Raw genomic sequence first — 23683 nt, 5'->3', positions numbered from 1 at the left:
ATACAAACTTTATATAGACCTTTGTACCTGGTGTACAGTACTTGGTGTGAGACTCAGGTATTATAAAGCACATAGCAGCACCTGTGACCTAATTCTTGGTGATTCAGACTGAAATTTGATTTAATTCAGTAAACTGGGAAATACTTTGAATACGGCCCTTATTTTCTGGGATCTTGGTTAGAAAGGCTAGCGACAGGTAGTAACAGCAACAGGCCTGGAGCAGGAGGTGTTCTCTAAGCTTCTAGAACATTCTCAGAACCTCAGAACTACTCAGACTGACTCAGGTTCAATTCAGAATTTGTGTTTTCTTACACGTTACTCATCATATCTCTCCCACTGCATCGTATCTTCCTGAAGACTACAACACTCAATAACTGTAATGTAGTGAAATGTATGTGTTTTTTGTCCTTTTTAATAAAATTGTCAGTCATGTTCTTTCGTTATCTGGCCTATTTATGTTCACTTGCGTGGTGTATTAGGTTTGCCTAATAGGAGAGCTTTTTCACAGTATACCCATTCATTATCCACAGAAAATTCAGCTCCCCTGAGAATTTAGAAAGAACTGGGCGCAGTTCTGTTACAGATAAGACCACGCCGATTGAATCTTGCCTTTGAAGATCAAAAGAGCAATACTGTATGCTCTTACAATGAAGAGCGTTACAAGGAAAATAGCAACACGCTATATTCTTTGAGGAAATCGATACAAGCTTCGTTTTTTTAAAAACAGTGCTGGAAAGCATCTTCATCCCATGAAGAATGGGCCTAAATCAAGCATTCTGTTTACTTTAGGAATGGACTCTCTGTCTTAAGATCATTTAGATTTTGCATTCCTCTGGATTTGCTGGTAGGTCCTGACAAACAGTTTCAATGTGAGACTGCCAGAGACTCTGCTGCCAGAGGAACACACTCACAGGCTAACCTCTGCCCCCTCCTTCACTTCTGATGACGGCTGTTGTCACCAGGTGGGAACTCTACACCCTGAGTGTTGATTTTCCGCAGGTACAGAGACCCACTGGCTGAGAACCAACTTCCACATGTCGAGAGGCGTTTTTTTCCCTTTGTTAGGGTGCAGCTGTGACGAGGACTCCAGCCAGAATCTCGCTTCAGGGCCCTGAGATTCTGTAGGATACAGGGTGAGGAGGGAGCCGTCCTGGTGGGCAGTGTTACGGGCAGACGCGCTTCTCTTCCCATGAATCCAAAGGACCTGTATCATGGAAACATGGCTGGGGTCACTCTCAGTGACAATGAAAAGGACAATGAGTGGCACTTTCTCTGGGAGATTTATGAGATTACGGAAACTAGAGATTATGTGAAACATCTTACATTTTCAGGCTCATCATTAAACTAATTTTGGAAATGTTTTAATTTAGAATGAAAAATAAACAACCGCTCAGTAGGATCCAAAATAGAGACTGAACTGTGTCTACAAGTGGCTGGATGCCAGGTTTGTGAAATGACTGTCAGTGGCTCCGCCAACTTCCAAAGCATTTACTGGAACTTGGGGTTTCATTATTTCAGAGCTGAGCCAATTGTTAGGGAAGTGATGCAGTAAAGATCACTGAGGTTGAGCTTCTGTGGTATGTTTATCGCAGACAACAGCTTAAGGGAAGTCTAAGGGCAACCTTCAAAATGCTTGCTAAATTGCTGTATACCCAAGAGGAAAACACATATTTCAATTAAAACAAATTGTGAAACTTTGACATTATCTTTCAGTCTTTCTTTTTTGGTCATGAAAAAATTACGATTTGTGAAGACATTTTTGGGAAGCATCCTACGGACGAGGCGTTAGAATTACCGACTGTGTGGTCATTAAAGATTCCGTGTCTGTCTTCAAAAGTGGAGATGCTGTCCTGTGTGGTTGGGTGGCTGCCTCTTCCTTATCAGGAGCTGCACTGCTGAGCCTTCCAGTCAGAGCTAAAAGCATTTCCCTCCCAGATGAAGCTCAGATCCGGCAGGTCTGCAGGTCCACCGTGCTGCTTTTTCCAGTTCCAACTCTTGCCTTTCCATTTTATTTCCTCTTATTGTTCCATCTTTCTTAATTTTAATTCCAGAACTCTAAAGAAGCTATCAAAGCCCCTGTAAGAAGGAAACGTGCTTTCAGCCAAAGAAAACAGCAAACATTTTAGGGCCTATAACATAAGATCCTAAAACTGCAGCTTTTGCTCTGTAAGCAATCACTGCAGTATTTTGCGGTGCCCTTTTTTAATCTTCCCTAACTAGCCTATTTTCTCTGCTGCTGTTGTTTAAATACTGCTTCACCATCTGTTCTCTTCAGTGAAGCACTCCTTGTATAGAACGCGGCTCAGTGTGAGGGTCGCCCTGAATGTCACAGAGATTATCAGAGGAAACCAGACAATAGCAGCGCCAAACAGCCCCTGCTCCATTGAGAGTGACAATTAAAACACAGCAGCGGCCTATCAGGCTCTGTTGGTTGACTGGATTTCCATTCTGGAGGTGATCTGTATGTGCCTTTATTACCAGCTACAGGGCTTTTCTCCCAACATGTGCAGCCATCCAAACGCGGAGAATTGCAGGAGTCTGCTGTGTCAGATGTTGATCTCACGGGTTCTATAGGAGATCAAATGAGAGAACGCCCTTGCAGAAGTTGGTATCTTTTTCCGGTTAAATTCAATCTTTCAGCTACAGATAATTAAAGGTTTTGAAAACCGTAGTACAGAAGAGTATCAGAGGAGTACAGTATGCGCCTTAAACATTGACAGGTTACAGATTCAGTGCCATTTAGTAGTGAATTACAAATTCACGGCAGGATCTCGTCCAGCCATTCCTCGAATCAAAGCTTCAATAACGTGGCTACTGTAGGTAGCTTGTGCTAGACTTCCACAACCCTTTGAATAAAATTCTTCTTCTCAGTTTTAAATTTGAGAAATGTTAAAAAGACTTAACATAAAAAATAAATGGTAACCTTTTAAAGGCTTTTATTCTGAGCTTCTATGTTATTAATATATAATTTTAGCTATTTCAATTTTAGCTATTTCAACGGGGTTAATTAAAAGCTGAGTAATACAGTAAATATCCATTAAAAAATCTCTGTATAATTGCACTGGATATGAATGTTGGGTTTTGTATAATTCGAGTTGGACAATGCTTTTTGCATTCTATAACTCTTTTGCTCACTGTTATGGGGCTTAAAACCTTTCAAAAGGACAAACCTGACCATCATGGCTGGAGTATAAACTACGTTAAAAATTAGAGTTTTAATTTATTCATGTGTAACATCTTTTTTTTTTGTAAATGCAGCCCATTCTGATACAGTACATCGTATTTTCTGAAAGTGCTCAGAAAGCTGGGCACATCTGGATTGTATTGTTAAAGCTTTGCACTGTGTGGTGAACTCTTGTAAGTGTTCTGGTCAGATAGGGATGGCTGTGTTTGTTGTGTTTTCAGAATGCTGTTATTAATTAAACTTGTTGAGTTGAGGCATTTGTAATTAGGGCTGTTTTTAGCACATGCAGTGCCAGAAAGATTTTTAGAACTGGGTTCCTGAGTTGAAACCCATATGATTTAAATTGAACCCAAAGTAAAGCCAATCTGAGGCTGTATTCTGTTAAAATGTGACAGGCAGGCCATTCAGCTTGGGCTTAGGGCTCCTGACTGAATTTATATGTTTAATGATGAAAGGTAACTCCCCTATTTCATCCTGTAAAAATGTTTATGCATTGAACTAATTTTTGGGAATGTGTCAGAGGAGTTTTCCTAGGATTTTAAGTTATCCCTGGAGCACTTAGTGTGGTTGTGTGTAACAAAGAGACGCTCTTCCCTTTGGAATGGAAGGCAGTGGATTATCAGAGCCTGTCTGAAGGCACACACGCGTGACGCACAGGGCTCTTTGTTTGTATCGGCCCGGCTGTTTGAAGAGCACAGACACACAGCGGCTTTTGAAGAAGGAAGGAAGACGGAGCCAGTAATGACAGGTACATGAGCACCATATTGAGCAATGCTGCAGAAAGATCCTATTGTGTGCTCAGGGAACCAAATGTTTTTACTTTTTCAGTTCCTACCCCACACTAACCACAAATCAGTAATAAAGGCAGGTTATATATGTTTTGATTCTCAGAAATGGTGCCAAGAAAGTTTTTTTTAATCTTCATACTCAATCTATGAGAATAAGTCCAAAAGAAATGCTTAGGGAATAAGAAACTTTTCTTTTCCTGTAAATATACACTATTGCACTTGGCGAACTACGACACTTTCATCCTTTGACCAATCACACGAAAGGGTTAAAAATTGAATTTAAGTAAACTGGTGAACATGAGTAAAATTAATGTAAAATGGCAAATTGTTTTTAAAAAATAACAAAAGTTCAGAAAACACTCAGATTAATATGAGGAGAAATAACTGACAGATCTGATTGATTTGATCTCATTGACAGCAACTAAGCAAGTAAACAAAAAGGTAATTGCAGTGCATATTAATAGAAGAGGCATGACAATAACATGATGTATTTGGTATATACAGTACACAGAGTAATCTGCTAGTTGGCCATATGTCAGCGACTGCTTTAAGGCATACAAGAATGAAATATTGTTTTTCTCATTTATCACAGAGAAATCCATAAACTCAAACCACACTTCTGCCGTGCAGAGTTAAATTCAATCACAGTGTACTGTTCTGCAGCCAGCCCGATGTGAAATATGAAATGCTAGAAGTAGCAATGTGCCTCCCATGCCAGTCTGAAGGAGGTCACACAGGGAACTATCCAGGGTGAGGAAATCCTTATTGCGTTTGTGTGTGTGTGTGGGGGGGGGGCTTTCATTCTCCTTCTGTATGAATGGCCTGGCCTGTTTTAAGGGGAATAAAGGGATTGTGATGGGTTTCAGGATCTCCTCTTGTGAAGGTCAAGACTCGAGCCCGTCCTGGTATAATGCAGTCTCATCCCACTTAAGGAGCTGCAGGCAAAGACGAAAGGGACCGCTGGACACTTCGCAGTGCCTCTGAGTGATTTCTTCACAGACGAGAGACTTCCTTCTGGCACCGCTAGCACCGCTGTGTGTCCGTATCTCACTGCCGGAAAGAAGATGTCCTTGGATTCTCAACCCTTCCTTCTTAGGGGTTTCTCTTGGATCCACGTACTGTACCTTAGTTACTACTGTACCTTGTCTCCTTCCTGATTAGTTCTCCAACCTAAACCTTCTGTTAGTATCTTAACAGTAAATCCTGATGCTGAATCTGTATGAGTCAATCAAATACATCTTCTTCTTTCTTCAGTGTATGAAACGCTGTTGTCTTTTCTGAAGAGAATGATGCCCCTCAGAGCTTTTAGGATTGAAAGACACAGATATTAGGACACCGGTCTGGCTGGTGCTGGCCTTCATACGTTTAGTGCTGAATGTTTTCTCTTAAATAAACCTGAACGGCCATGACTAACCGCACTCTGAGTCTGTGACATGCAACGGCCATGGATGTTAACCAAGAAGACTTCCAGAAAGTGAGATTTCACTCTGCTTTTGTTTTTCACTTAGGGAAATCTATTTGCAATTTTGTAAAACTGTCTGAACTAAGAAACAATTTTTAATATTCAGATGCAAAAAAAAGATAAGTGGATTGTTTTGTTGAAACAAGTTAAATTTGAGGTTTTTTATATTTCCAGAACCCCCTTAAAAACCCTCTCTCCCCCCCCCCCAGGGGACCGTCACACAGTCTGAACAGCACAGCCCAAGGCTTTATATCTGCCTCACAATAAACCATAGCACTAGAATCATGTCTAATTTCTTTCATTTGTGACTCATTATCCCAGATTCCTGAAGAATGAGCTGTTCGCTGACATTTAGCTGCCATATAGCCATAATTTTCTTTCAAGTTATTTCCTTTGCTGGGTACTTTGTGCCTTTCCTTGGAAACAATGTACTGTACAGTTCATTTTGAAGGAGTTGTGGTGGTGTGCAATGATTAAAATTATATTCTTTGTACATAGAATGTGCCTTGTTTATTTTCTTCAAAACCATTCTTTTATTATGCTACTATATTAATATGATCTGAGTCTAACTCATAGAACTATTTATAAAAGTAAAGATTTTAGTAGGTATTTTTACTGAAAGGCTACAACCTTTATTAGTATATTCTATAAACTTTGAAGGTGACACTTTGAGTGTCTGGATTTATTATTTTTGTCTTTTATTAAATCAAGATAAAATAGCAAACCAGTAAAAAAAAGATGTATCCTTGTAGCACCATGATACTGTGACACAGATTAACATTTTGAATGTAAAACATTTATCTCTAATCTGATGTCTTTAGCAGTGAGACTGTGTCCCTGAAAAGTTCAATTTCATACTCAATTCTACAGTGCTATGGTGGAGTCTGTCTCTAAAGGCCATTAGTCCTTCTTGCACTAGTGCCATATCTGTGACTCACACCTTCAGAAGGAGCCTGAAAAATCTTAAGGATTCTTGGCTTTGTGATGTAGTAGAATTACAATGAAGCCTATAATACATCTCAGAATGTGAACATGAGCACCAAGCTTTCCATCCACACAACATGCATCATGGAACAGCTTGGCTCAAATTATACATTTGTTTAATAGAAGTCAGGGTTCAAAAAATATTTTTTCAGTTCACGTTGAGAATTTACACAGTATTTATACATTGCATTTTCTTTTTGTCTCTCTCCTTGTCTTCCACTGAGCTGCCGGCAAGTTTATATATAATAAATCTGAAGAACGAATTGGTACAATAATTCAGCAAAGCTTGATTTAAAGAACATATTTATAAGAAAATAAAAGGAAATACTTATTTTAGTAGCATCTTTTTCATCTTTTCAACAGAGTGTTACAGGAAATCGAAATGGCAAAATATTTTTATTGTAGAAGATTGCAATATCATATGTGGATATATTTTTTCTTTTGACGGTAATTGAGGTGGTTGAAGTGGTCAATAAAATAATACTGCTGTCATTGCAACTAAAACACAGAAATTGCTTGTGTCTCCGTCTTTGTCTGTATAATTTATACCACATTCTGTACTGCATCTGCCTGTAAACAAACACATTGGTCAGGCCCTTCTTATCAGCAGAGAGCCACCACAGGCCCGACCAGACTACAGATAGCAGACCCAGCCCTAGCGTGCAGAGGGCATCCCCACAGAGATCTGGTGCTGAAGACAGGCCATTGAGGCAGGAGAATGAGTTAACCAATAACAGCACAGACCCCTCTATCGGGTGGGCTATTTGCAAAGATTTCCTCTATTGCTGCCTTCTAAACTCTGATGAGATCAGTGGGAATGGCTCGCTTGGAGGTATAAGCTTTGTGATAAGTCTTTTATTTCCTGTGACGGGCATTTTCCTCCTGGCTTTGTTCATTCTAAAGCCCGAATAAGCAGGATAAGATCTAAAAAATGTTGAAAGCCTTCATGAATTCAACGCCAAAGCCATTCTTATCTTTTTATAGTATTGATCTGTGTATCTGCAGATTCAACATTACAATACTCATTTTATGTACTTTATGATGAGCATAAACAGAAACAAAAACTGTCAAATACATTTATTTGTATTTGTGTATATATTCTTCCGGACAGCGAGAGATTTCATGTGTATATTTCCTGCTTATGTATTCTTCCAGTGATCTGTTGTATTTATTTAACCAGCAGGGGACACAGTATCAGGACAAGCTCTATTTATTTCTGCAGAGGTCTTGACAGTAGAAAATAAACAGGAGCTCTTACGAAGCACAACAGTTTGTTACTTTACATAAAAAGTGCAATCCTTGAATCCTTGCAAGAGTTAATATCGTGAGCTTTAGAATTTGCACACACAAAAATATAACAAAAAAAGTTCAAACATATTTCAATTCAAATTGCACTGAATATCTGCAAAGTCTTTATGGCTTGAAATCTTAAATGTATGCTGCAAGGTTAATACAAACCGTTGGAGGGATTTAGAATGTCCAGATGAAATTTACATGGACAGCATGTCTGAAATTTAATTTTATTCATATTTTGACAAAGAAAGGACATTTCACTGTAGTGTGATAGAAAATTAGAAATAATACTACAGTGGAGTTTTTTTACTACACGTACAGTAGCAATAAACACCCAGCGGAATCATACAACCGCTTCCTCTATCCTCTCTCGCAGTAGAGCAATTTTATTCTGGCTTTTGATTCTAGTTGTTTTTGCCATTCTTTGATGACAAGCTGTTGTTTTAACACAGCTTTTCCTATGAGGCAGCAGGAAGGTTATTTTCCTTTACCTTTGGGAAACCTGAGTGTGTTTTTACTGAGAACTGATCTCACAAGCACCCGAAATGTTGTTGCTCACTTAATCGTTAAACTCAGAAAAAAGTGCAGCAGAAACATCTAACAATTTATTCTATGTTTTTACACTCTTTCTACAGAAAATCACTTAATACTGATGTTACACAGATACCCAGCTTCATGTCCACACATGACTGGGCATTACTAACAATCTGTGCTGGAAATGCGGATAGAGGAAACCATGAATTTACCATTAAGAAGGGTTTTAGTGAAATCTTACACCAGCCATCCCACTCTGCCCTTTCCCCTTCCTTGGAATACAAGGGATCTCGCTCTCACTCGATTTCTTTTCGAGGTGTGATTCCGAGTGTGTCTGCGGAATTTCAATCTGAAGGTGAAGTTCCCTTCTGTCCACGCACACGCACGAATAAACTGGATAACCAAATCAGAAAACAAAAAAATGCATTTATGAAAGAATGAAATTTGGCTTGGCAGCTTTCGTAGTTAAGTAACATGCAATTATACTTTGAAAGACTATCATGTATTCACAATACAACAAAAGGATTTACAGCACATCTCCTAAACACACTGGATATGCACGTCAGAAATCAATAATTAACACCAGTGTTGTACATGATAATATAATTGGACAGGAAATGTCCTGACATGCAGGGACAAAAGTACTGGACAATAAACAGGGACTGCGAGTCTTAAAGTTGTCATGACTGGGCTCCAGGAATTTTTCCAGAGCTTTCTTACTAACAAAAAACTGGTCTTTACATCTAATTGATTTCACTACTGCCAAGGAAGTTTCTATTTGAACTCGGTAAGCTTAAGAACCTCAATGACTGGCTGGGCTTTTGAGATTCATTTTTCAATTATAAACTGCAAAATTATTCATGTCACTAAACTCACTTTTCCTGTCTGGAATATGTCAGCACGTAAACATGAAAACTCTTTTCCTTGTCCTGTTTTAAAGGCAGTCTTAAGCGGTGCTGAGTTTGGAAGACCTTTTATTAGTTTCCTCACATCTCAGTCTTTGTTCAAGGATATGTCTGGCAGAGCACCCTGTCCTGTTCTAGTAGGCAACAGCCAATCCATGGAAACAGAGTGCACATCTGTGTCCTGTTATACACCAAAATAATTCCTGCTCATTAAGCCCTCTGCCAGATTAAACTGCAGGGCTGAGTGGAAAGTTCCATTCCAAGGTAAACCTAATTGTTTGGGGACTGAAGAAAGCATAAAAAATAATCATTTTGTGTGCGATTTCTGTTTCGTCACACCTGCTACAGCAGCAAATAAGCTGCTCCTATTGAGAAGGTTTGAGTTAGCTGGTATGTTCTAAGTGGCAACAGCATAATTGGGTTTTACTATGTGTTCTGCTTGTCTGCCTATTCCCCAGCTGCAGTCGTTTTCTAGAAAAAAGTCCTTGTTAGCAGTGATCTTGCGATGTTGCTTTGCATCGCCCAAGCTTGTTTCTTGTACGGACAAATTACACCAACTTGAAAAAGACATTCCAGAACAATTCTAAGTGCTTCATGTGCCAAGAACAATATACACTACATGGTCTTTGAACTAATGACAATAACAAAGCAAAGTCTAATGAGCGAAAGGCTGGGAAATGAAAGCAAAATCAAATGAAAATTCTTGCACAATTTCGATCAGAAAATCTGACAAAGTATTTTTACTCTACTGTTCTGATTAATAAGTATATGTTATACTAAGCTCAGAAGGCAACACAAGGAGCTCAGCAAATTGACTTTCTTATTTTTTATTACTTATTTATATTTTAATAAGCATAATAAAATTGCATTTATAAAATTCACAAGGTACATGATCTTTAATCAGGGAACATAGTTTACTGAGAATCGTTATATGCAAAAAAATATACAGAAAAAGAAGTGTAAGTCAATAGCATCATTCCTGGTCACTTTGGAAAATAATGGCACAGCAAATCGTGTCAAATCACACCTACAGGAGGGGACTGGTAATAGTGAGGTCTTGCATTGAGGCAGTTGAAAAAAGAGAAAGTTGCAGGGAGACATTTACCCTTGATTTTAAGCCAAACATTTTAATAGAGGAAGTATGTCTTGCCAAAGGTGATAAATCATTGCTGAGGCACTCCCCCTTTTCTCTTTAAAAAGTGGGAGTCGCTTGCTCTCGGTGAATTTAACACTCTGCAGCAGGACTCAGGCCACAGTCGTGCTGGAATCTTGCTGTGCAGAAGCCACCCACCATGGATCTGAAAGCTGTTGCAGTGACCACTCTCCTGATGGTGACTCTCTGCCTGCAGGAGTCCAACGGTGAGTTTGCTGGGTGCTGCTTTTGCTTGCTTTAGCACAGAAATTGATTGACTGTTTCTGAACAGACTCGAGGATATCTAGAACATCTTACAGAGAGAGGAAGGGATAATTGGTTTCAGCACGGGACATGTTTTGCATCACAAGTTTAATTGATTTGCAATGTGTTAAATATAAAATAACAAATCAGCTGCTTCATACTGTATGCTGTTTTCTTAACAATAGCTGTATGTTATTATTTTGTATTTTTTGTATTTGTGTGCATTCAAACTTAGTCATAAATAAGATTATACTTAGTTATAACGTTGGTAAGTAAAAAAAGCTTTTGTGCTGCCTGCTATAGAATTATCTCTAGTTTTTCTGTAATGAAATCACTATCACTAATGTCTAACACCATCCTGCAGTTCACACTAAATGTCATAGGTTGCATTCCTGTAGTGATAAAATTGGAGAAAACTGTCCAGTGCAGTGTCTATTTTACTAGCATAACTTGTTTTTTTTAGAGGTACAAGACTACATACATTTATACAACATTGAAGGGCAAGGTTAAAACACTTTAAATATGCATGCTTCTAAAGAATTTGCTAGAGTACCACTGCAAAGAATGCATTACTTATTCGTTTACATAAAAGGTGTTGAACAAGAACCAACAAATAGGTGTTAAAATGATGATGAAATACTATTGAGTCTTTACTTTGGTCAACCTTTGTATGGGCTTAATTACCCTGTCATTTACATAATAAAATCACGGAATAATGTGAGAAACTAATTTGCATCTCTCAGTAAATCTCTCCGTCTGGCGTAATGGAGCCCTTTTTAATCGAAGGGCAATTAACACCATTCTGTTTCTGAAAGGGGAAAATTCCAATTACAGTTTCAAAATGGATGTATAAACATCCAAAGAATGTCATTCAGGGGGTCCTGCCTCATTATTTCTAGATACAATTGCCACAATTCCGGTGCCAAGTCTAAATATAACGGAAAACAGTGTTTCTCGCTTGAAAGATGCATGCAAGTATTTGATATTCCAGTATGTTAAAGGAATTTAGGTTTCATATCCTAACTGCAGAGATTGACGAGAGAATTAGACTGTGTAATTAGAAAACTGAGTTTTTCCATCTTGAGAGATTAATATCCTTTTGAATACTAGATTGCAATCAAGAGATTAAACAATTTGCTTTGTTAGTTGAAATTTTATAATATGAATGTGTCTCTTTCTATTGTTAGTAAAAATATAATTGCTCACTATGTAGTTTGTGTCTCTCGTGCACTAGAAATGTGTACTTAGTTCTTGTTTTGATGGATCATGATCTAAAATAGAATTTCATATTTATTGCCTTATTCATTGTGCAGCTGTAGTCATTATTAGGTAAAGCTCTTGGGCTGGAATCATTGTTAAACAAGTTCATAGGCAAAATCTGTACAGTATACAGTATAATATAATATATATATATATTAGTTATATTTTATTTGCATTTGCATGTATTTTCTTTATCAGACCACCTATTAGTTGCTTGCTATGAATAATAGCTTGTACGCAGAGAATACAGGAGTTTCCAATTATTAGAAAGATGAGAAATGCAATATTATCTAGATGAAATGATATTCAGTTTAAATTATTGCTTGCAGAGCTTATAGATTTCATGCATTGTGAATTTGAAAGATCCTTTGGATTTGGATGGCTTATATAATTGATAAATAGCTAAAATGTTGATAACAGGCTTTTATAGCTCCCTTAATAAAGAGCGGGAAATCGGAAATCTGCGGTGAGACACACCTAAATCAGTTGACTGTCACGTTGCTCTCCTACTAGTTTAGAAGAAACGTGAAACAAAGCAGCCATGATGTTGTTCTAGTTTTGGGAAACTGATGTACTCTTGTATTAAAAAAAAAACATAACGCATATAATTTTACACAAGTATCATTTTCAGACAGGTGGTCTTGTATGTGAGATATTCACATGAATTTGTCACCCGAACGCGCAAGCGACGCGACAGTTCTCACGATCTCGTCCCGTTTGCCTTCGCAGCTAAACCCTTCAGTCTGGGAGAGAGGTGCTGGTGCCGAGGTACAGAGAGCTTCGTACCCAAGAGCAGCGTCAAGCAGCTGAAGTTCCTGAACACTCCCAACTGCCCCTTCCAAGTCGTGTGAGTTTATAGACTGAAGCAAACCGGCCGCTAACCCTTGACGACTTTGTTGTCTCCTGGAAAGGACTGCGCGTTTTTTTTCCCCGACACATGGCTGTTTTGCGTTGCCCGTGACTTTCCAAGCCTGAGAACGGCTCAGGTGTGAGCCGACGTGGTTAAGTACATCACTGAGAATTTGTAGAGAGAGAGATGTGTCTGCCAGGGCTTGGTACTTAGTCAGGTGCCCCCCACAGCACATTCTCGTTCATTCAGGCTGCACTGCATTAAAGAAAAGCTCACTTTGGAAAGGAAACATACTGTAAGAGTCAGAGAGAGCCCAACTGCAAGCGTGGCAAAAGGTCACTCCTTAAAAAAGCATGGCAAGAGTAAACTTCCTTACTGCTGACACAGGAGTCACAGTAAATGCAGAAAAGACAACCAAGCAGCAGGGCCCTGGGCAGGGTCTCCTGATATCTTTAACCCTGTCGATGAGAGAAACTTGTAACTCTATCTCTGTGTTTGCTGTTGGTCTTAACTTGCTGTGAAGCAATTACTACCCGCTGTCCTTACTCAGGACCTCTGCTACCTTCCAGCTTAATTAGAAAGATGTGCTGCCAAAGACACACACCAATTACAACAGCTAGCAGAAAAAAAAAGACTGAAATCTTTTCTGAGGTGATTTCCTTTTAATTTTTCACTGTTAGTTGTTGGTACGAGGAGTTGATGCTGGTGTTGGGAATTCTGACAAGCGGAGCTCTGTGTTCCACTCAGAAGAGCATGTTTATTTAATGGGTTTGTAAAGGTGCTCTCACTCCCAGCTGCTAAGTGAAACGTGACCTTTTGGCACGGGGTTGTGAAACCCATATTCTGAATGCAACTCCTGTGCTCAAACCTCCCAAATTACAAAGGCGTTAAGAGGCGGCTGATTGCTTAACATCCCCAGGCAAAATATATTTGATAACTCTTGTTCAAGAGTGCGCTTCTGTCAGGGTAACATTAAAGGGGACTTTTAGCTCATCAAATGGAAAACAAATGGGCGCTTGGGGACAGTTCAGGGCGGTGGCTAATTTTGGCACCAGGGTCCTCTATAAATTCTTTCATCTACAGCATTGCTTTAATGCTTCCCATAATTCTTTTAATAATCATTTTGCGATTAAAAAAGAACTCCAGGAAACAGATGTTAACAGTGGAAGTGGCAGTGTTAATCCCAGCACTTTTCTGCATACAATATTTCAGGTTGCTGCACAATTAAGTTTCCCCCTGGGAAAAAAAGGAATGTTTTTTTAATGGTCAATACCCATCGCAATACCGAATACCTAAAGAATCTGGCATCCTTTTAGTAAAGCTTTGCAGTGAATTTACTGCTAAACTGGTTCCAGATATAAGATTTTCAAAATATACAATTGCAGCAATATGTGTTATGATTAGATAAGAGATATAAAGTGAAAAAAAATCTCCTTGCAGGGTGTTGCACAGTTCTGACCTTGCCCATAGTTCTAAACATTTAGAGCCTGTTCTTCAATATACTGTAACAGCAGTGATTTAATCAGACTAACAGGGAACCTCAACACTGACAATATGTATGTGGATTGAATTATGCGTTTGCAGACCTAAAAACGGCTCTACTCCTGGTTGTGTTTTCAAGGATAACAGCTTTGTAACCAAATTTGAAAAGGAAATCAGTAAAACCTGCCTCATCAAGTCTCATGCCTCTCATTGTAAAAACTGTGAACCCAAGATGAGATGTATGGTCACTGAGACCCATGAGACAGTGAATACCCGAAGGAGTGCCATACCGCCTTCTTTACTGAAGGCAAGGAAGGCATTTGCTGGTGTTTCATGCGGTTTTTGTTGATGTCTGAATGAGCAACTTGCTGTACTCTTGCAGCATTCATTAATGCTTCTCTTCAATAGAACCACAGAACTTGAGTTTCTACCCTGAAGGAACCAGCACATTCAGCTCAGTACAAGAACAGAGAAAAGAAAAAAAACCCTCTCTAACCAGAGACCTGCTTCAAAATTTGTGTACTGGGTTTTGACTCGGTTTGTGGAACTTTGTAAATGATAATTTATTATACATGGAATTGAAGCATTAATCTGTTTTAAAATTGTTCACAGGTGTATAGCAGCTACAGGTGACTTCATTTTATATTCTATGGATCCTGAAGCATTTGATAGAGATCTCTCAGCTCCAGTGAAATTATTGCCATGCCGGGCTGGAATGTGACAGTTAATCTGAATCAACATGTTTACCCCAGTTCATCACAGACGGCAGAATGAGGCAGAAAGGAGGGAATTGAGACAGTCTTTCATCCATCTAAGAATTAATCCAATAAAGGGGATTTAGGATGCCTGGATTTTAGTATGCAGTCCCTGACTTTGGTTTTAACTCGGAGCGGAAAAAGTAGAACGCACTCTTAGAATTTTAATTGAATGTTTTTTTCTCATCTGTCTTTTCTTTTTTTGACAGTGTCACGCTGAAAAACAGCAAAGAAGTGTGCATTAGCCCTCAGACTAAGTGGCTGCAGCAGTACTTAAAGAATGCTCTTAACAAGTAAGGAGAAACACTTCTTGGCAAGTAAGAAAACACATAGGTAAATGTGAGAAACATGAAATGAAATACTTGCCTGTTTTCACGTGCACATAAAGATCTTGTTTATTTTATACTTCAAAGTAAATATTTTTAAAGCTTTACTTAAGGGTGAGACAAAACAACAATTGGTTTAGTACTTGAAATAGTCTCCAAATGTATTCATGGTCCAGATGAGGTATAACTAAAGAATTTAGCATAAAAACCCATGTGTCCATTCAATATTTTTTCATAGAAATATAAAAACTAAAGACTTGCATGACTTTCAGTAAAGTATATGTAAAGCGAACGTCTGTCAAAAACACATACTTGGAAGAAAACCACTCAGATAGCACCCAAGGTTCAGAATTGAATCTTGGTCCCAGAACTGGTAGACAGCAATAGTAACCACTGTGCTACCATGCTGCCCATAATATATGTTATAACCTCTTTAAAAAATATTTCTTAGATTATTTATTTTTAAAAAATAAGATCCCAAAATGTTCCAGCTGGTCAAAATGGTTCAAATATGAATTTTTAACTAAAATCATAAAACATATTTTATCATGATTGCATTTTGTCACATAAAAACAGGCAGTTGAAATTCGTTGCTGGTATTTCTGGTTTCCTGTTTCTCATGAAAGGACTTGTGTGTGTGGTTATTGTCTGTGGCCTCTTGTCTTTAAAGTACTTTTCTGAGGTGAATTTTCAAACTTTTGGTTTTCCATTTTTTTAGCCTGACATTTACCACACCATATCTTTTGAATGTTCCATGTTCTAAATGTTAGCTGTGTGTGCTTTTGAGCAATGTGTTCTTTTACAACAACATTGGTGAGGGATATTTGAGTTCCCTGTGTTTAGTGCCCCTATTATCAGACAATTTTGCAATTCTTCTCAGTAGGATGTCTTCTCTCTATGCTACGTTTGCTCCTCATCACTGTCAAATCTGCATAGTGCTGTTTTGTTAAATGTGTGACATTTAACCAGATGTGCCATTTTGCAGCTGTTTGCTATTCCTTATCTTGTAGACACTATTAATTAGCATCAGCTTAATTACTGTATATATTTGCAGTGCTCAGTTCAGTTGCTGTTTAATGTTTTTTATTGTCTTTATTTTTTGTGGACAATGCAATTAGTTAGGGCAATGAATTAGAAGATATTGGATTTGTTTTGTAAAAGGGACTATCTATCCCAGAGATTTTAAATATACAAAAGATCATTATACAAAGAGTATGCAATTGTGACTTTTATGTTTAAGAAAGATGATTCTGATCATGTCTCATTACCCTCTTAATACTCCAGACCCAAATGGTCCAAGAACAGTACAGTAGGTGAAAAAGTGTAACAGCAGTGTTTTCGAATGAGCTTTGTAGTTAAAAAAATCTTATTGATAGTACAAATGCAGATATTTATCTGGAGGACAAACTGCAAGAAGTGTTTCAGATCCAAGGTGTTTGCACACTGGAAACATTTAACTGTCAAAAGAGTGACCCTGTCATCCAGAGTCACTCTTGTCTGTCTGACAACACTACAGCCATAAAAGGTAAAAGGAAAATAAAACATATACTGTATATGAAATACATATATATAATGTATTAGTCTTAGACATCAAGCAGTAGTTACAATACAGTATGTGTATGATAGAATTAGCAGTTCACTCAAGGCCATTAGTATTATTTGCCATTGTCACAGATTTGCCTTAATTAATCCCTTTTACTCTGGAAAAGAAGGAATCAAACTTTTTGTTGAGCATCTTAAAGTACATCAAGTGTTGTTGTCATGAATCAATCAATTTACCAATCAGGACTAATGGACTCATTGTTGGGTGGTCTTCACCATTAGTCATGTGCTCCCCTGTGAAGGTAAAAAATTGAGAAAAAGTTAAAAAAAATAGAGAATCTATCTGGACTAACTGCTATCTGAAAGCAAAATAGGTACAGTCTGGGTAGAAGATCTCAATTTCTGCAAGACGAAGGGGAAACCACTGTGTGAAATGGGTAGAAAAATGTAAAATGTCTAAGGCTTTTGCACAGCAGTGGATATACTGTATCATTACAGCCTACTGCCATCAAAAGGCTTCTGCACAAAATAACCTTTCTGCTCTTTGCTGTTGTTTTCTGTGTTTCAGAATTAAAAAGGAGGGAAGATCAGGCAATTAAGGACCTGTGCAGGTTAACAGCCGCTGTCCTGCCCTGCCATGCAGATATGTAATGTGTGCTCTGCTCTGGGCTGCTTCCTGTAACAACACTCAACAACCAGACATGCTTCCCCAGCACTGAACCTGCCAGCGGTTCACTGCCACCCCTAGTGACACTTTTCTTACAAGTGCAATTAGAAATATATGTGTATATGTATAAATATCTATTTTTTTAACCAAGAGGTTTTTGGAGATGTAGCCCTTTCATTCCTCCACACTCTGTCACAAGGAGCTGTAGTTGAGTTTCTGGGCACAGTGCACTCTGTCACCTGCGACAAGCCAGCTGAGCCGAAAAGAATCACCTTCAACGTTTCTGAGACCACCCCCTATTCTGAAAGAGATCAAAATTACCGTTGAGCTTTGCACAAACACAGCGCAAGAGAAACTTCAGCACCTTGGCAGCGAAAGACCCTAAGTCATAAGTATATTATTGGGGATTTTAAAATGTTTTTACAGGAGCCTCCTGATTGCAGAATGAGCCCTTTCGAAATTGACCTGAGGCTGGCCGAAAGACTCTGGTCTAAAACGAGCTATAGACAAAGCTGGCCACGATTTAACTGCCTGCTGTGCGAGAGAAACCCCCCTCTAACCCAAGACCCCTCGCTGACACGACAAGCTGATTTAGTATTCTTATTGAATGCCATAAAACATTAATAACGAGGGAAAGAAGCTGCTAAATAGGAAACAGCAGTGCGTTGTGTGTTGGATGCAGTAAGTGCCTATGCTGTCACACAGTGGGAAGAGGCTGTGCTGTGTCATATGCCACTCAGTGCCAGTGCTGGAGGCTGGATAATAGAAAACAAACACAGAAAAAATCCTGCTTATGCAGAAGATGCTGCAAGAGATATTTCTGCGGCACGAAAATATGAACCAATGCTTTGGCCTTTGTTTGTGCTGGGACCAAAATTTTGAACAGAATTCTGATCTTATTTCATCTAGAGAGGTTGTTTTTGGTTTTTGTTTTAAATGAAACGAATGTTTAAAAGGAGAGAATCACAGAAAGGGCCACACAGTTTTTGCTCGCCAATTAGGATGGCGGAATGAGTGAGGGAGGGCAATGAGGAGTTAAAAAGAAGCAGCGTGAGGTGGCCAGTGGCCAAAACTGACAAGTGTGCCGCTTGCCAAGGTCTGTCTCACAGCTGCAGACAACTAGAAAAGAAAAGAAACGCCAAGGACCTGAGGGACCATTGTCAAGATGGACTAAAATGTCCTTATAACAGTCAGTATGACATTGTGTCCCGATACATCGCTCCTTGTGACTTTATATCAACCCTTTTTATGTAAAAAGCTGCCTTCTGGTTACAAAGCCATTGTAGTGTTTCCTCTCAGATCCAGGACCAGTGTTGTCTAGTTGAACTCGGCAGTTGTTTTCTCCAGTTCAATGCACTTTAGAGAAGTATATACTTTACCTTCAGACCAGGCAGTTCATTTTGTAATGTAAATGAACTCTTATACTTAAACAAACAGCAACATTATCTGACTACAAATTATATTTTATATTTCTTTCTTATTTGCCATTTGCACCAGCAAGTATTTCAAAACAATAACATTTTGTTTCTATCCTACTTAGTTAACATTTTGACACACCTCTTTTTTAAGATTGTTTTTGCAAAATAAGGAACAGTAGATTATTTTTGTAATTGTCACATTTTTATACATAGTAATTCTTATGACAGTACAATATGAAGGTAATTCCCAGAATGTACTAGACTGCAGTGTTTTCTATTGTTTTTGTTGCGCAGTTTAAAATTGTGTTTGTCTTTTTATTGAGGAATCTGGAAAACGTCCAGTTTCAAAATGTTTTAAATGATATCAAGCATGATGTGAAATACACTCACAAAAATTAACATGATTGTAAAACATAATATGTGAAACAGTTGAGATGTTTAGTCTTTCAGATGTTAGTCGTAGTCATATAGTGAACAAAATGTGCCCAAAGATTGCTTTTGATCAAAAGTTTGATTGGTCAGATTTTCAAAATTTCTAGCCATGTATCTAGATGCAATTTAACCTACTGTAGGTTGTTAAGTACAGTCCGAAAAAAAAATCACAGAATTTGACCGATCACCCCCAGACAGGTGCAGGATAGTCCTACACTTCGAAAACCATACCTACTGTACCTTATAAGGGAATCATAAATATATCTTATTCCGTATTTCCTGGACATTTATAATTCATTCAGCTGCCAGGTCTCTTTGTATCAATAGATTAGCATTTCATGAGTTTCTTTCCCTGGCCGCGGAACAAGCGACCTGCAGGATGATCTTGAGGTCAGGAAGTGAGACTTGGGATTTGAAGCCCAGGGCTCAGACGGCTGTGATAGGTCACTGCTTTCGCACCCGGTCTCCATTAATGTTCGGTGTTAGTTTCCACTGAGTGAGTGGCAGGGTCCCTGCTCCGCTTAATCAATCAATGCCCTGATTATGTGAGCAGCAGCCTGCGGGCAAACAGATCAAGGAGAAACACACAAGGATCTCACAGCAGAATTTAGTGGGGATTTGACGGCTGGACGGGAAAGAGACTCTGTGTGGCTTCACACAGAGCCGTAGACAAAAATTCAATCCTACCAAAACTGATTTTCCTAAAAGGATTAAAAAGGTGCTATTTCTGTTTTTATCTGAGAACGTCCGCTGATTTAAGGTGCTGATAACAGTGGTATCTTTGTATCCCCCAAATGAACAGGTCTAATGATAACTGAAAAATATCTGGAAAGAAGAAATAGATTTGGGTAAATTCAGTTGTTGCTGGTAATCTGGTAATTACAAAAGAATTTAGTACCATGTTCACCCAGTATTTGGTTGTATCGATGTAGCTGCTAACTCAAACAGAGACAGAGCAGATGACCATGCAGGGTCACTTAAACTGTAAGTTAAAAACACAATCAAAAGCTTTTGATTCTGTGTCTTGGAAGCATTACATGAAACAACAGAAAGTAAAACTCTTGAGTCTGTCATTATGTAGTTTTATTGCCATGATAATTCACTCATGTTTCCTACAGCCTGGCCAAACACACTGTGGACAAAATACATTTTGGGAGGTGAAAGTTGAATTCTGAGACAGGGCCCTCTTTAAACTTAAGTACAAATTGAGTATTATTGCAGGAATTAAATAATTACTGTACTGATATTTTAAAATGTAAAACTGTGATTGTTTCACTGTATACCAATTGTTCAATGCCAATGCTTTTTGCTTGTCTTTCTCCCACACAATGTGAAGAAAAATATACTCTTTAAAGGCAGCTTACTTCATAAATATATGTCTATGTCATTCTACCTAGCTTTTTAATTAGTTTCACTGTTTGTATGCAGTCAAGCATAATACATTTGTTATCTCAATTCACTTGATATTTTTTAAATAAAACTTTTTTTAAAAAAAACATTGCTTTCACTGTCATTTATCTATGCAATAAATAGAAACATGAAGAGCTGTGTATTTAAATTATGTTGTTTTTAAAAAGAATTAACTTGATTTCAAACAATGGTGCTTTGTATACAGTGTAAGGACTGCACTACAGGTTGAGGCTACTAACGTGTCTGTTTTTCTATATCTCTTTTCTAAAGAAAAGACACACACTGATATTGCAACACACTGAACGCCTACATGATCTAAAGTAAAACATTTGCAGAAAACTCTATTTTCCTGCAGATGAAGACACCCCTATATTCCTGCAGACAAGTTTCTACCCCTCGCTAAGCTTTCCTTGAGAAAATGCTGTTTGAGTTTTGAAAGAAACTAAGACACAGAAAGGAAATCGCATCATGTCACTAAGGTAAATATAGCCACTGTTATGTGAAAGTGCTCAAAGACCTGAGCTTTTCGGTCTTTGTGGGATGAAGAGCTGGTTATTCATCCAAAGTTACTGTGTTACACAGGCTGAAACTCGCCAATATTTCAGCACCAAGCCAGAAACTATTCTGTAGTTCAGCTTTCTGCATTGGGAAACTGAAACACCACTTTCTGTATCATATTCTTGGTAGTGCAGTCAATGCAGTACTAAAAGGCCTTCATGTTTTATGAGCTTGTAGCTAGCTAAAACAGAGCAAATACTACTTAACTCACTTTTTGTCACCAAGGAGCTAAACAGTATAAATGTCAATATATTGAAAAATTAAAAGTAAAACACCTTTCTGTTTTCATAATGTATTTTCCTAAGTCTTGTCACTAGTCATTTGTTTTTATTCCAAGACATGCAGCAATTGAAACATATAAGAAGCTTGGCCCATCAGAAATCGAGGCACCTACTGGACTTGAAACTTAACATTTTGACACTTTGTGTGTTGATATATTCACTACAACAGGTTCATTAGACATTCATTGCATAGGGGGCTTCATATACATGCATACAGCTGTCACTATGAATAACCGGGAAATTCACAGCTCCAACAAATAGACTATTAATATTACACCTCTGGGAAGCAGAAACTGATTTTGACAAGTAGAATGAGATTCTAAAATGATAGGCGATGTGTTTTCAATTATAGACACACATTTAGAATTCAAATATATTGTTTGGGTGGGGCGGGGGATTGCGGATGGAGGGCTTGAATTTCAGCTGAGCCAAATAAGAAGCATAGGCTCACTTTGCACTTAAAAATCAAGATTATCAATCCACTTGTATGTAAGTGCCCGGCGTCACATTCAGGAACTTCCATGGTGAAATAAGTAAATTTGGTCAAATGCATTAAGAGTTTCAGTCTGTCTAACTAATATTGGAGAATCTCTTGCTTATATGGTTTAATTTCAAATGGCTGGGATAATCCTCTGTGATTCAAACACTTACACCTCTCAGATAAACAGAGCTGCTCCTTTGATGTAATGGGAAGCACGCTTGCTGCAAACCACAGGCTTGTCGGTGTAATCCGACTTTCGTGTTGGAAGAAATTACTGTGTGCAAGTCCGTGGCTGGAAGAGATATAAACCTCTTAGCTTAATATGCGCCAGTATTTTTTTATATCCTCACTGTGGTCGGCCCAAAGAGAACAAAGGAAATGCTGCTTCTGTCATAAGGATTTATGCTTTTCGAGATGAGTGAAACAGCCAATTACCATCCAGCGCCTTGATAAAAAGTGATTTAGAGTGGTTGTGGAAGTGATAGCAGTAATAATAATAGATAACGTTAACTCATTCCAAAGTACTTGACATACTGTACACTGTAAAAGGTACTTTGTACTGTAAGTCTGGCCTTGCAGGTTCTTAACTCAAACAGTTTGCTTGTGTTTTCAGACCCGCTTCAGTTTTTGAATAGTAGAACAAGTTTAACAATTAGTATACCAGATACTTTAGCTTATACTTTACTGGGTTTCAGATCTCCTCTCTCTTAGGTCTGTCATTTGAACCACTTGGCTAAATTTAACAAAGGAGCCCATGCCCTCTGAGAACATTAACTACTGCTGCTACCGTACTAATGTCACTCCCACCAGTGTCTGCACATCACTGATAAACAATAACACCTGTATAGAAAGCTAAAATTCCAAAGTGAACTGTGACACAATCCTACTCACTGTGTTTCTTAGAAATGGCATACAAGAAACCAATTATTTGTGAGCACAAGAGCTGAGTGCTGAAAACAATGAAAAAACAGTCAGTTGGTTCAACAAGTTGAATTGATTGAGGATTCAGTTAGTATGAAACCAGAAGAAACAGGTTACACCCCAGAAACCAGGACTGGGGAACACTGTCTCTTTCCCTGTACTAACCAAGCCCAACTTTACTTAGCTTCGGTGATGTGATGCAACGCAGTGGTAATTTGACCCAAAATCTGACCCAAATGTGACATATCAGCACACAAAATGACATTTTTCTACAAAACTGCAATAAAAGTAACGACTCTTAATTTCTTTGTCTCCTGAACTGGAAGGTCTGAATGTGTTTTGCCATGGGTTGTCTTTTTTCTGGATGATTGTTTTAAACCTGCCCCTGCCCCACACCTGATTGGCTGTTCCCTGCTGTTTCCTGTGATGGACGTTGCTCACTATTGGCTGAGCTCTAGCTCTCCTGCTGGTCTGCAGCCCAGTGGCACTGCCCTACTCTGTGCACAGCTCCTGTATGCTCACACACACTTGCTGACTGACAGCACCTTCTGTGGCTCTGTATTAAACATCAACACTGGCTGCCAAACACTGATATGTGAAGTGAAAGACTAAACAAATGGCAGGATCGGAAAACAAACAGTCTGACTGAGAAGTAATTAATTTATAGGTTGTTATTTTTGCATGAAGGAGAGTCACCTTGTGTATTTGTGCAATCATCTAAAAAATGAAAATATTCTGAACAGTAACATGAGAC

The 23683-nt window shown here is 38.5% G+C and overlaps 1 protein-coding gene across 2 annotated transcripts; it reads left to right on the top strand.

Annotated features, from left to right (window-relative positions):
* The first annotated feature begins 10369 nt into the window (after positions 1-10369).
* On the top strand, positions 10370-20820 carry cxcl12a (chemokine (C-X-C motif) ligand 12a (stromal cell-derived factor 1)). 2 transcript variants are annotated; one of them, XM_015346435.2, is made up of 4 exons: positions 10370-10509; positions 12536-12653; positions 15103-15210; positions 17330-20820. In XM_015346435.2, exons 1-3 carry the CDS (start codon positions 10443-10445, stop codon positions 15188-15190), a joined length of 273 nt encoding a protein of 90 aa, XP_015201921.1. In that variant the 5' UTR covers positions 10370-10442; the 3' UTR covers positions 15191-15210; positions 17330-20820. The 2 variants fall into 2 exon arrangements, with proteins under 2 accessions (XP_015201921.1, XP_006630313.2); XM_006630250.3 differs by having other exon boundaries at positions 10371-10509; positions 15103-15186.
* The last annotated feature ends 2863 nt before the right edge of the window (positions 20821-23683 follow it).

The sequence above is a fragment of the Lepisosteus oculatus genome, chromosome 4, assembly GCF_040954835.1.
Source record: "Lepisosteus oculatus isolate fLepOcu1 chromosome 4, fLepOcu1.hap2, whole genome shotgun sequence".
Lineage (NCBI taxonomy): Eukaryota > Metazoa > Chordata > Actinopteri > Semionotiformes > Lepisosteidae > Lepisosteus > Lepisosteus oculatus.
This window is presented reverse-complemented; position numbering and strand designations above follow the sequence as displayed.